The sequence below is a fragment of the Pseudophryne corroboree genome, chromosome 11 (assembly GCF_028390025.1).
Source record: "Pseudophryne corroboree isolate aPseCor3 chromosome 11, aPseCor3.hap2, whole genome shotgun sequence".
NCBI lineage: Eukaryota > Metazoa > Chordata > Amphibia > Anura > Myobatrachidae > Pseudophryne > Pseudophryne corroboree.
This window is the reverse complement of record NC_086454.1, coordinates 26,679,822-26,694,029: the sequence shown is the minus strand read 5'-3', so window position 1 is coordinate 26,694,029 and position 14,208 is coordinate 26,679,822. Positions and strand designations below refer to the sequence as shown.

General features: G+C 51.2%; 1 protein-coding gene across 3 annotated transcripts in view; it reads right to left on the bottom strand.

The window, feature by feature from the left end:
* E2F8 (E2F transcription factor 8) overlaps positions 1 to 14,208 on the bottom strand; it is a 119,282-nt gene that overhangs the window by 42,846 nt on the left and 62,228 nt on the right. The window contains exons 1-3 of one of the 3 annotated variants that reach the window (XM_063946390.1): positions 918 to 1,023; positions 421 to 493; positions 112 to 333 (exon numbers count right to left, since the gene is read on the bottom strand). In XM_063946390.1, the coding sequence (XP_063802460.1) occupies positions 112 to 333; positions 421 to 438 (240 nt within the window). In that variant the 5' untranslated portion in view covers positions 439 to 493; positions 918 to 1,023. Of the gene's footprint in view, positions 1 to 111; positions 334 to 420; positions 494 to 847; positions 870 to 917; positions 1,024 to 14,208 lie in introns of those variants that run through there. The other 2 variants (XM_063946391.1, XM_063946389.1) reach the window with 2 other exon arrangements.

Sequence of the window (14,208 nt, the reverse complement as noted above, 5' to 3'; positions counted from 1 at the left end):
ACACGTTGAAGCGAAGGCAAACTCACTAGTGAACCAAAAAATGGCTGCATGTCTGTACTTTCCGGCTTTATAAATGCATAGAGAAATAAGTTCACAAAGTACTTTATTTACCTCCAGTATCTCTCGCTCCCTATTCCTGATGTCAGGACTGGCCGCGCTGATCAGCATTTTCAGGTTTGCCGTTGGCGTCCATGGATCGCTGCCGTTTTCACAAGGCTTTGTTGGCGTTTTTAGATTGCCGGCGGCGGGATGGATCTCTGCTAATATGGCAGCGGCAGGACGCTTCAAGGGTGACAGCACATTCTTCTTATTTAAATGAAAGATGGAATTTTCCTGCAACACCGGAAGACAACAGTCACATACACACATCACATGATATACAAATAACCAAACAGGCCGGCAGCGCCGCTTCCTACACACCTTCAGGTCAGCCTCCATAATGTGCGAGCAGACGCAACTTCCCCACAATTAGTAATATGTTCATATGTGCCTCCTGGAGAGAAACAGAACAGGAAAACAATCAGTAATGGGATAAAGAGGTACAAAGTGCGCCGGCATCAGTAACACACAGCGGATATTATAGAGGTCGCCCTTTAATATAATAATACTGCAGAGTAATGACAGGTTTGGTGGTATGAGTGGCGCACACAGATAAAATTAGTAGCACACCAAGAAAGTCCCAGAGTTTAATAAAATAAATATATATATATATATATATATATATATATATATATATATATATATATATATATATATATATATATATACACACACACACACACATACACATAAACACATACACACACACATACATACATATATACATATTTAAATATATATTACATACACACATAGTTACTGGAGAGACACCATGCTCTCCCTGTCTACCAGCCAGCGGTCGCCCAGCCCCGGCTCACCTGCCCGGACCCTATGAAGCCTCCAAATAGTTAAAGAAACGGGCGCGCGGTGCTAACTAACCCGACTGTACTCTCAATGACACTACTCAGCAGTCAGCGAAGCCGATCTAACCTGCAGCCCCGGCGCCCCGCCCCTCTCACTTATGCACCAACCACTGGGCGAGCCGAGGACGGGGCGTGGCAACACACCGGAAGAAACGTTACATCCTGAAACCGCAGTTTCCCAACTTTAAAATTGGCGCCGGGAATAGAGCGGGAACAGTGCGGGGTGCAGGTCAGGATCAGTACGCAGGGTGCAGGAACAGTGCGGGGGGGCAGGGTGCAGGTCAGGATCAGTACGCAAGGTGCGGGAACAGGTCAGCATCTGTATGCAGGGTACAAGGTGCGGGAACAGTGGAGGGTGCAGGTCAGGTTCAGTACACTGAGTGAAAGGTGCGGGAACAGTGCGGTGGGTGCAGGTCAGGTTCAGTATGCAGGGTACAAGGTGCGGGAACAGTGGAGGGTGCAAGTCAGGATCAGTATGCAGGTCATGTTCAGTACACTGAGTGAAAGGTGCGGGAACAGTGCGGTTGATGCAAGTCAGCATCAGTACACAGGGTGCAGGTCAGGATCAGTGTGCAGGAACAGTGCGGTGGGTGCAGGTCAGGATCAGTAGGCATGGTGCGGGAACAGTGCGGAAGGTCAGCATCAGTACGCAAGGGTGGTCATTCCGAGTTGTTTGCTCGTTATATTTTTCCCGCAACGGAGCGATTAGTCGCTAATGCGCAATGTCCTCACTGCGACTGCGCTAGGTAAATTTGCTATGCAGTTAGGAATTTTACTCACGGCATTACAAGGTTTTTTCTTAGTTCTGGTGATCGGAGTGTGATTGACAGGAAGTGGGTGTTTCTGGCCGTTTTATGGGTGTGTGTGAAAAAACGCTGCCGTTTCTGGGAAAAACGCGGGAGTGGCTGGAGAAACGGGGGAGTGTCTGGGCGAACGCTGGGTGTGTTTGTGACCTCAAACCAGGAACGACAAGCACTGAACTGATCGCACTGGAAGAGTAAGTCTGGAGTTACTCAGAAACTGCACAGAGAAGTCTTTTCGCAATTTTGAGAATCTTTCGTTCGCAATTTTGATAAGCTAAGATTCACTCCCAGTAGGCGGCGGCTTAGCGTGTGCAATGCTGCTAAAAGCAGCTTGCGAGCGAACTCGGAATGAGGGCCAAGGTGCGGGAACAGTGCAGTGGGTGCAGGTCAGGATCAGTACGCAGGGTGCGGGAACAGTGCAGAGGTGCAGGTCAGAATCAGGATGCAGGTCAGGTTCGGTATGTAGGGTACAAGGTGCGGGAACAGTGGAGGGCGCAAGTCAGGATCAGTACGCTGGGTGAAAGGTGTGGAAAATGTGCAGGTCAGGATCAGTGTGCAAGGTGCGGGAACAGTGCGCGGTTGGTGCAGGTCAGCATCAGTACACAGGGTGCAAGTCAGGATCAGTGTGCGGGAACAGTGCGGTGGGTGCAGGTCAGGATCAGTACGCAGGGTGCAGGTCAGGATCAGTACGCAGGGTGCAAGGTGCGGGAACAGTGCAGAAAGGGCAGGTCAGGATCAGTGTGCAAGGTGCGGTTGGTGCAGGTCAGGATCAGTACGCAAGGTGCGGGAACAGTGCGATGGGTGCTGGTCAGGATTAGTACGCAGGGTGCGGCGACAGTGCAGGTCAGGATCAGTACGCAAGGTGCGGGAACAGTGTGGAGGGTGCAGGTCAGTATCAGTGCGCAGGGTGCAAGGTACGGGAACAGTGCGGTGGGTGCAGGTCAGTATCAGGGTGCGGGAACAGTGCGGTTGGTGCAGGTCAGGATCAGTACGCAAGGTGCGGGAACAGTGCGGAAGGTCAGCATCAGTACGCAAGGGTGGTCATTCCGAGTTGTTTGCTCGTTATATTTTTCCCGCAACGGAGCGATTAGTCGCTAATGCGCAATGTCCTCACTGCGACTGCGCTAAGTAAATTTGCTATGCAGTTAGGAATTTTACTCACGGCATTACAAGGTTTTTTCTTAGTTCTGGTGATCGGAGTGTGATTGACAGGAAGTGGGTGTTTCTGGCCGTTTTATGGGTGTGTGTGAAAAAACGCTGCCGTTTCTGGGAAAAACGCGGGAGTGGCTGGAGAAACGGGGGAGTGTCTGGGCGAACGCTGGGTGTGTTTGTGACCTCAAACCAGGAACGACAAGCACTGAACTGATCGCACTGGAAGAGTAAGTCTGGAGTTACTCAGAAACTGCACAGAGAAGTCTTTTCGCAATTTTGAGAATCTTTCGTTCGCAATTTTGATAAGCTAAGATTCACTCCCAGTAGGCGGCGGCTTAGCGTGTGCAATGCTGCTAAAAGCAGCTTGCGAGCGAACTCGGAATGAGGGCCAAGGTGCGGGAACAGTGCAGTGGGTGCAGGTCAGGATCAGTACGCAAGGTACAAGAACAGTGCAGTGGGTGCAGGTCAGGATCAGTACGCAGGGTGCGGGAACAGTGCAGAGGTGCAGGTCAGAATCAGGATGCAGGTCAGGTTCGGTATGTAGGGTACAAGGTGCGGGAACAGTGGAGGGCGCAAGTCAGGATCAGTACGCTGGGTGAAAGGTGTGGAAAATGTGCAGGTCAGGATCAGTGTGCAAGGTGCGGGAACAGTGCGCGGTTGGTGCAGGTCAGCATCAGTACACAGGGTGCAAGTCAGGATCAGTGTGCGGGAACAGTGCGGTGGGTGCAGGTCAGGATCAGTACGCAGGGTGCAGGTCAGGATCAGTACGCAGGGTGCAAGGTGCGGGAACAGTGCAGAAAGGGCAGGTCAGGATCAGTGTGCAAGGTGCGGTTGGTGCAGATCAGGATCAGTACGCAAGGTGCGGGAACAGTGCGATGGGTGCTGGTCAGGATTAGTACGCAGGGTGCGGCGACAGTGCAGGTCAGGATCAGTACGCAAGGTGCGGGAACAGTGTGGAGGGTGCAGGTCAGTATCAGTGCGCAGGGTGCAAGGTACGGGAAGAGTGCGGTGGGTGCAGGTCAGTATCAGGGTGCGGGAACAGTGCGGTTGGTGCAGGTCAGGATCAGTACGCAAGGTGCGGGAACAGTGCGGTGGGTGCAGGTCAGTATCAGTGCGCAGGGTGCGGGAACAGTGCGGTGGGTGCGGGAACAGTGCGGAGGGTGCAGGTCAGTATCAGTGCGCAGGGTGCAAGGTGCGGGAACAGTGCGGTTGGTGCAGGTCAGGATCAGTACGCAAGGTGCGGGAACAGTGCGGTGGGTGCAGGTCAGTATCAGTGCGGTGGGTGCAAGGTGCGGGAACAGTGCGGTTGGTGCAGGTCAAGATCAGTACGCAAGGTGCGGGAACAGTGCGGTGGGTGCAGGTCAGTATCAGGGTGCAAGGTGCGGGAACAGTGCGGTGGGTGCAGGTCAGTATCAGTACGCAAGGTGCGGGAACAGTGCGGTGGGTGCAGGTCAGTATCCGTGCGCAGGGTGCAAGGTGCGGGAACAGTGCGGTGGATGCAGGTCAGTATCAGTGCGCAGGGTGCAAGGTGCGGGAACAGTGCGGTGGGTGCAGGTCAGGATCAGTACGCAAGGTGCGGGAACAGTGCGGTGGGTGCAGGTCAGTATCAGTGTGGTGGGTGCAAGGTGCGGGAACAGTGCGGTTGGTGCAGGTCAAGATCAGTACGCAAGGTGCGGGAACAGTGCGGTGGGTGCAGGTCAGTATCAGTGTGCAAGGTGCGGGAACAGTGCGGTGGGTGCAGGTCAGTACGCAAGGTGCGGGAACAGTGCGGTGGGTGCAGGTCAGTATCCGTGCGCAGGGTGCAAGGTGCGGGAACAGTGCGGTGGATGCAGGTCAGTATCAGTGCGCAAGGTGCGGGAACAGTGAGGTGGGTGCAGGTCAGGATCAGTACGCAAGGTGCGGGAACAGTGCGGTGGGTGCTGGTCAGGATTAGTACGCAGGGTGCAGCAACAGTGCAGGTCAGGATCAGTACGCAGGGTGCAAGGTGCGGGAACAGTGCGTTGGGTGCAGGTCAGGATCAGTAGGCAGGGTGCAAGGTGCGGGAACAGTGCAGAAAGGGCAGGTCAGGATCAGTGTGCAAGGTGCGGTTGGTGCAGGTCAGGATCAGTACGCAAGGTGCGGGAACAGTGCGATGGGTGCTGGTCAGGATTAGTACGCAGGGTGCGGCGACATTGCAGGTCAGGATCAGTAAGCAAGGTGCGGGAACAGTGTGGAGGGTGCAGGTCAGTATCAGTGCGCAGGGTGCAAGGTACGGGAAGAGTGCGGTGGGTGCAGGTCAGTATCAGGGTGCGGGAACAGTGCGGTGGGTGCAGGTCAGTATCAGTGCGCAGGGTGCGGGAACAGTGCGGTGGGTGCAGGTCAGTATCAGTGCGCAGGGTGCAAGGTGCGGGAACAGTGTGGAGGGTGCAGGTCAGTATCAGTGCGCAGGGTGCAAGGTACGGGAAGAGTGCGGTGGGTGCAGGTCAGTATCAGGGTGCGGGAACAGTGCGGTTGGTGCAGGTCAGGATCAGTACGCAAGGTGCGGGAACAGTGCGGTGGGTGCAGGTCAGTATCAGTGCGCAGCGTGCGGGAACAGTGCGGTGGGTGCAGGTCAGTATCAGTGCGCAGGGTGCAAGGTGCGGGAACAGTGCGGTTGGTGCAGGTCAGGATCAGTACGCAAGGTGCGGGAACAGTGCGGTGGGTGCAGGTCAGTATCAGTGCGGTGGGTGCAAGGTGCGGGAACAGTGCGGTTGGTGCAGGTCAAGATCAGTACGCAAGGTGCGGGAACAGTGCGGTGGGTGCAGGTCAGTATCAGGGTGCAAGGTGCGGGAACAGTGCGGTGGGTGCAGGTCAGTATCAGTACGCAAGGTGCGGGAACAGTGCGGTGGGTGCAGGTCAGTATCCGTGCGCAGGGTGCAAGGTGCGGGAACAGTGCGGTGGGTGCAGGTCAGGATCAGTACGCAAGGTGCGGGAACAGTGCGGTGGGTGCTGGTCAGGATTAGTACGCAGGGTGCAGCAACAGTGCAGGTCAGGATCAGTACGCAGGGTGCAAGGTGCGGGAACAGTGTGGGGGATGCAGGTCGGGATCAGTACGCAGGGTGTGGGAACAGTGCAGAAACCATGGTGACTTTGGGACAGACTGTAGCAGGCCAAGGAGTCAGTGGGAGTGACCAGGATCTATCCAGCCAGCGGTGAGACTGTGCTGATATCCCGGGAGGTAACGGTACTAACATCACATATGCGCTTAAGGGTAGACACGACCAGTCACCCCACGAGTTTTGGGAAAGAAGTGGAACAGCAATTTTTATGAAAATTCTCCGGAAGAACTGAATCCTCTGTTACTGGTTAATCCAGGAAGAAAGACCCATAAGAAATAAACATTAGACCCCGTATTATCCCAGAGGGTGCGCACAGCTGATCCTACAGCACTATTGTTTTGGAGCCCTGGGGGTAAATTACTAAGATGGGAGTTCTATTTGAGATGGGATGTTGCCCATAGCAACCAATCAGATTCCAGGTATTAGGTGCTAGATAAAATAAGAATTTACTTACCGATAATTCTATTTCTCATAGTCCGTAGTGGATGCTGGGAACTCCGTAAGGACCATGGGGAATAGCGGCTCCGCAGGAGACTGGGCACAAAAGTAAAAGCTTTCTGACTAGCTGGTGTGCACTGGCTCCTCCCCCTATGACCCTCCTCCAAGCCTCAGTTAGGATACTGTGCCCGGACGAGCGTACATAATAAGGAAGGATCTTGAATCCCGGGTAAGACTCATACCAGCCACACCGTACAACTTGTGATCTGAACCCAGTTAACAGTATGATAAACGTAGGAGCCTCTGAAAAGATGGCTCACAACAATAAACAACCCGATTTTTGTAACAATAACTATATACAAGTATTGCAGACAATCCGCACTTGGGATGGGCGCCCAGCATCCACTACGGACTATGAGAAATAGAATTATCGGTAAGTAAATTCTTATTTTCTCTGACGTCCTAGTGGATGCTGGGAACTCCGTAAGGACCATGGGGATTATACCAAAGCTCCCAAACGGGCGGGAGAGTGCGGATGACTCTGCAGCACCGAATGAGAGAACTCCAGGTCCTCCTCAGCCAGGGTATCAAATTTGTAGAATTTAGCAAACGTGTTTGCCCCTGACCAAGTAGCTGCTCGGCAAAGTTGTAAAGCCGAGACCCCTCGGGCAGCCGCCCAAGATGAGCCCACTTTCCTTGTGGAATGGGCTTTTACAGATTTTGGCTGTGGCAGGCCTGCCACAGAATGTGCAAGCTGAATTGTACTACAAATCCAATGAGCAATCGTCTGCTTAGAAGCAGGAGCACCCAGCTTGTTGGGTGCATACAGGATAAACAGCGAGTCAGATTTTCTGACTCCAGCCGTCCTGGAAACATATATTTTCAGGGCCCTGACTACGTCCAGCAACTTGGAGTCCTCCAAGTCCCTAGTAGCCGCAGGCACCACAATAGGCTGGTTCATGTGAAATGCTGAAACCACCTTAGGGAGAAATTGAGGGCGAGTCCTCAGTTCTGCCCTGTCTGAATGAAAAATTAGGTAAGGGCTTTTATACGACAAAGCCGCCAATTCTGAGACACGCCTGGCTGAAGCCAGGGCTAACAGCATGACCACTTTCCATGTGAGATATTTCAATTCCACAGTGGTGAGTGGTTCAAACCAATGTGATTTTAGGAACCCCAAAACTACATTGAGATCCCAAGGTGCCACTGGAGGCACAAAAGGAGGCTGTATATGCAGTACCCCTTTGACAAACGTCTGAACTTCAGGCACTGAAGCCAGTTCTTTTTGGAAGAATATCGACCGGGCCGAAATTTGAACTTTAATGGACCCTAATTTTAGGCCCATAGATAGTCCTGTTTGCAGGAAACGACCCAGTTGAAATTCCTCTGTAGGGGCCTTCTTGGCCTCACACCACGCAACATATTTTCGCCAAATGCGGTGATAATGTTTTGCGGTTACATCCTTCCTGGCCTTGACCAGGGTAGGGATGACTTCATCTGGAATGCCTTTTTCCTTCAGGATCCGGCGTTCAACCTCCATGCCGTCAAACGCAGCCGCGGTAAGTCTTGGAACAGACAAGGTCCCTGCTGGAGCAGGTCCTTCCTTAGAGGTAGAGGCCACGGGTCCTCCGTGAGCATCTCTTGAAGTTCCGGGTACCAAGTCCTTCTTGGCCAATCCGGAGCCACGAGTATAGTTCTTACTCCTCTCCGTCTTATAATTCTCAATACCTTGGGTATGAGAGGCAGAGGAGGGAACACATACACTGACTGGTACACCCACGGTGTTACCAGAGCGTCCACAGCTATTGCCTGAGGGTCCCTTGACCTGGCGCAATACCTGTCTAGTTTTTTGTTGAGGCGGGACGCCATCATGTCCACCTTTGGTTTTTCCCAACGGTTTACAATCATGTGGAAGACTTCTGGATGAAGTCCCCACTCTCCCGGGTGGAGGTCGTGTCTGCTGAGGAAGTCTGCTTCTCAGTTGTCCACTCCCGGAATGAACACTGCTGACAGTGCTATCACATGATTTTCCGCCCAGCGAAGAATCCTTGCAGCTTCTGCCATTGCCCTCCTGCTTCTTGTGCCGCCCTGTCTGTTTACGTGGGCGACTGCCGTGATGTTGTCCGATTGGATCAATACCGACTGACCCTGAAGCAGAGGCCTTGCTTGGCTTAGGGCATTGTAAATTGCCCTTAGTTCCAGGATATTTATGTGAAGAGACGTTTCCATGCTTGACCACAAGCCCTGGAAATTTCTTCCCTGTGTGACTGCTCCCCAGCCTCTCAGGCTGGCATCCGTGGTCACCAGAATCCAGTCCTGAATGCCGAATCTGCGGCCCTCTAGAAGATGAGCACTCTGCAACCACCACAGGAGAGACACCCATGTCCTTGGAGATAGGGTTATCCGCTGATGCATCTGAAGATGCGATCCGGACCATTTGTCCAGCAGATCCCACTGAAAAGTCCTTGCATGGAATCTTCCGAATGGAATTGCTTCGTAAGAAGCCACCATCTTTCCCAGGACTCTTGTGCATTGATGCACTGACACTTGTCCTGGTTTCAGGAGGTTCCTGACTAGCTCGGATAACTCCCTGGCCTTCTCCTCCGGGAGAAACACCTTTTTCTGGACTGTGTCCAGAATCATCCCTAGGAACAGTAGACGTGTTGTTGGAATCAGCTGCGATTTTGGAATATTGAGAATCCACCCGTGCTGACGTAGCACCACCTGAGATAGTGCTACTCCGACCTCTAACTGTTCCCTGGATCTTGCCCTTATCAGGAGATCGTCCAAGTAAGGGATAATTAAGACGCCTTTTCTTCGAAGAAGAATCATCATTTCGGCCATTACCTTGGTTAAGACCCGTGGTGCCGTGGACAATCCAAACGGCAGCGTCTGAAACTGATAATGACAGTTCTGTACCACAAACCTGAGGTACCCTTGGTGAGAAGGGTAGATTGGGACATGGAGATAGGCATCTTTGATGTCCAGAGACACCATATAGTCCCCTTCTTCCAGGTTCGCTATCACTGCTCTGAGTGATTCCATCTTGAATTTGAACCTTTTTATGTAAGTGTTCAATGATTTCAGATTTAAAATCGGTCTCACCGAGCCGTCCGGCTTCGGTACCACAAACAGCGTGGAATAATACCCCTTTCCCTGTTGTAGGAGGGGTACCTTGATTATCACCTGCTGGGAATACAGCTTGTGAATAGCTTCCAATACTGCCTCCCTGTCGGAGGGAGACGTTGGTAGAGCAGACTTCAGGAACCGGCGAGGGGGAGACGTCTCGAATTCCAATTTGTACCCCTGCGATACTACCTGCAGGATCCAGGGGTCCACTTGCGAGTGAGCCCACTGCGCGTTGAAATTTTTGAGACGGGCCCCCACCGTGCCTGAGTCCGCTTGTAAAGCCCCAGCGTCATGCTGAAGACTTGGCAGAAGCGGGGGAGGGCTTCTGATCCTGGGAAGAGGCTGCCTGTTGCAGTCTTTTTCCCCTTCCTCTGCCCCGGGGTAGAAATGAGTGGCCTTTTGCCCGCTTGCCCTTATGGGGACGAAAGGACTGAGTTTGAAAAGACGGTGTCTTTTTCTGCTGAGAGGTGACCTGGGGTAAAAAGGTGGATTTCCCAGCCGTCGCCGTGGCCACCAGGTCTGACAGACCGACCCCAAATAACTCCTCCCCTTTATACGGCAAAACTTCCATATGCCGTTTGGAATCCGCATCACCTGACCACTGTCGTGTCCATAAACTTCTTCTGGCAGAAATGGACAACGCACTTACTCTTGATGCCAGGGTGCAAATATCCCTCTGTGCATCTCGCATATATAGTAATGCATCCTTTAAATGCTCTATAGTCAATAATATACTGTCCCTATCCAGGGTATCAATATTTTCAGTCAGGGAATCCGACCAAGCCACTCCAGCGCTGCACATCCAGGCTGAGGCGATTGCTGGTCGTAGTATAACACCAGTATGTGTGTATATACCTTTTAGGATATTTTCCAGCTTTCTATCAGCTGGTTCCTTGAGGGCGGCCGTATCAGGAGACGGTAACGCCACTTGTTTTGATAAGCGTGTGAGCGCCTTATCTACCCTAGGAGGTGTTTCCCAACGCGCCCTAACCTCTGGCGGGAAAGGGTATAATGCCAATAATTTATTAGAAATCAGCAGTTTTTTATCGGGGGAAACCCACGCTTTGTCACACACCTCATTTAATTCATCTGATTCAGGAAAAACTATGGGTAGTTTTTTCACACCCCACATAATACCCCTTTTTGTGGTACTTGTAGTATCAGAAATGTTCAAAGCCTCCTTTATTGCCGTGATCATGTAACGTGTGGCCCTACTGGACATTACGTTTGTCTCGTCACCGTCGACACTGGAGTCAGTATCCGTGTCTGGGTCTGTGTCGACCATCTGAGGTAACGGGCGCTTTAGAGCCCCTGATGGTGTTTGAGACGCCTGGACAGGCACTAACTGATTTGCCGGCTGTCTCATGTCGTCAACAGTTTTTTGCAAAGTGCTGACACTGTCACGTAATTCCTTCCATACTACCATCCAGTCAGGTGTCGACTCCCTAGGGGGTGACATCACTATTACAGGCAATTGCTCCGCCTCCACATCATTTTCCTCCTCATACATGTCGACACAATCGTACCGACACACAGCACACACACACACAGGGAATGCTCTGATAGAGGACAGGACCCCACGAGCCCTTTGGGGAGACAGAGGGAGAGTTTGCCAGCACACACCAGAGCGCTATATATATGCAGGGATAACCTTATATAAGTGTTTCTCCCTTCTATAGCTGCTGTATATGTATTTTCTGCCAATTAGTGCCCCCCCTCTCTTGTTTTACCCTGATTCTGTAGCAGGACTGCAGGGGAGAGACAGGGAGCCATCCTTCCAGCGGAGCTGTGAGGGAAAATGGCGCTTGTGTGCTGAGGAGATAGGCTCCGCCCCCTTCACGGCGGCCTTTTCTCCCGCTTTTTTTAGGAAAACTGGCAGGGGTTAAATGCATCCATATAGCCCAGGAGCTATATGTGATGCATTTCTTTAGCCATATAAGGTTTAAAACATGTTTTATTGCGTCTCAGGGCGCTCCCCCCCAGCGCCCTGCACCCTCAGTGACCGGAGTGTGAAGTGTGCTGAGAGCAATGGCGCACAGCTGCAGTGCTGTGCGCTACCTTATTGAAGACAGGAACGTCTTCTGCCGCCGATTTTTCCGGACCTCTTCGCTCTTCTGGCTCTGTAAGGGGGCCGGCGGCGCGGCTCCGGGACCCATCCAGGCTGAACCTGTGATCGTCCCTCTGGAGCTAATGTCCAGTAGCCAAGAAGCCCAATCCACTCTGCATTCAGGTGAGTTCGCTTCTTCTCCCCTTAGTCCCACGATGCAGTGAGCCTGTTGCCAGCAGGTCTCACTGAAAATAAAAAACCTATTTAAAACTTTTACTCTAAGCAGCTCTGGAGAGCTACCTAGCATGCACCCTTCTCGGCCGGGCACAAAAATCTAACAGGCTTGGAGGAGGGTCATAGGGGGAGGAGCCAGTGCACACCAGCTAGTCAGAAAGCTTTTACTTTTGTGCCCAGTCTCCTGCGGAGCCGCTATTCCCCATGGTCCTTACGGAGTTCCCAGCATCCACTAGGACGTCAGAGCAATGTGAAGTAGAATCTGATTGGTTGCTATGGGCAACATCCCATCTTAAATAGAACTCCCATTTTAGTAAATTTACCCCCTGGTGTGATTATTCTCTTGTATTCCTCTCTCTCTACACACTACTACTGTATATACCGGCCCCTCTCTCTCTATACACACTACTACTATATATACCGGCCTCTCTCTCCCTATACACACTACTACTGTATACACCGGCCACTCTATATACACACTACTACTGTATATACCGACCTCTCTCTCTCTATACACACTACTACTGTATATACCGGCCTCTCTCTATACACACTACTACTGTATATACCGGCCTCTCTCTATACACACTACTACTGTATATACCGGCCTCTCTCTATACACACTACTACTGTATATACTGGCCTCTCTCTCTATACACACTACTACTGTATACACCGGCCTCTCTCTATATACACACTACTACTGTATATACCGGCCCCTCTCTCTCTATACACACTACTACTGTATATACCGGCCCCTCTCTCTCTATACACACTACTACTATATATACACCAGCCTCTCTCTCTATACACACTACTACTGTATACACCGGCCTCTCTATATACACACTACTACTGTATACACCGGCCTCTCTCTATATACACACTACTACTGTATATACCGACCTCTCTCTATACACACTACTACTGTATATACCGGCCCCTCTCTCTATATACACACACTACTGTATATACCGGCCCCCCTCTCTCTCTATACACACTACTACTGTATATACCGGCCCCTCTCTCTGTATACACACTACTACTGTATATACCAGCCTCTCTCTTTATACACACACGACTACTGTATACACCGGCCTCTCTATAAACACTACTACTGTATATACCGGCCCCTCTCTCTCTCTATACACACTACTACTGTATATACCGGCCTCTCTATACACACACTACTACTGTATATACTGGCCCCTCTCTCTCTATATACACAAACTACTACTGTATATATTGCCCCCTCTCTCTATATACACACACACACACTACTACTGTATATACCGGCCCCTCTCTATATACACACACACTACTACTGTATATACCAGCCTCTCTCTATATACACACTACTACTGTATATACAGCCCCTCTCTACACACTACTACTGTATATACAGCCCCTCTCTACACACACTACTACTACTACTGTATATACCGGCCCCTCTCTCTCAATATACACACTACTACTGTATATACCAGCCTCTCTCTATACACACTACTGTATATACCAGCCTCTCTCTCTATACACACACACACACACACACACACACGACTACTGTATACACCGGCCCCTCTCTCTATATACACACTACTACTGTATATACCGGCCTCTCTCTCTACACACACACACACACACTACTACTACTGTATATACCGGCCTCTCTCTATATACACTACTAGTACTGTATATACCGGCCTCTCTCCATACACATTACTACTGTATATACCGGCCTCTCTCTCTATACACACTACTAGTATATACCGGCCCCTCTCTCTATACACACACTACTACTGTATATACCGGCCTCTCTCTCTATACACACTACTAGTATATACCGGCCTCTCTCTCTATACACACTACTAGTATATACCGGCCCCTCTCTCTATACACACTACTACTGTGTATACCGGCCTCTCTCTCTATACACACTACTACTGTATATACCGGCCTCTCTCTCTACACACTACTACTGTATATACCGGCCTCTCTCTACACACACACTACTACTGTATATACCGGCCTCTCTCTCTATACACACTACTACTGTATATACCGGCCTCTCTCTCTATACACTACTACTGTATATACCGGCCTCTCTCTACACACACTACTACTGTATATACCGGCCTCTCTCTACGCACACTACTACTGTATATACCGGCCTCTCTCTACGCACACTACTACTGTATATACCGGCCTCTCTCTATACACACTACTACTGTATATACCGGCCTCTCTCTATACACACTACTACTGTATATACCGGCCTCTCTCTATACACACTACTACTGTATATACCGGCCTCTCTCCATACACACTACTACTGTATATACCGGCCTCTCTCCATACACACTACT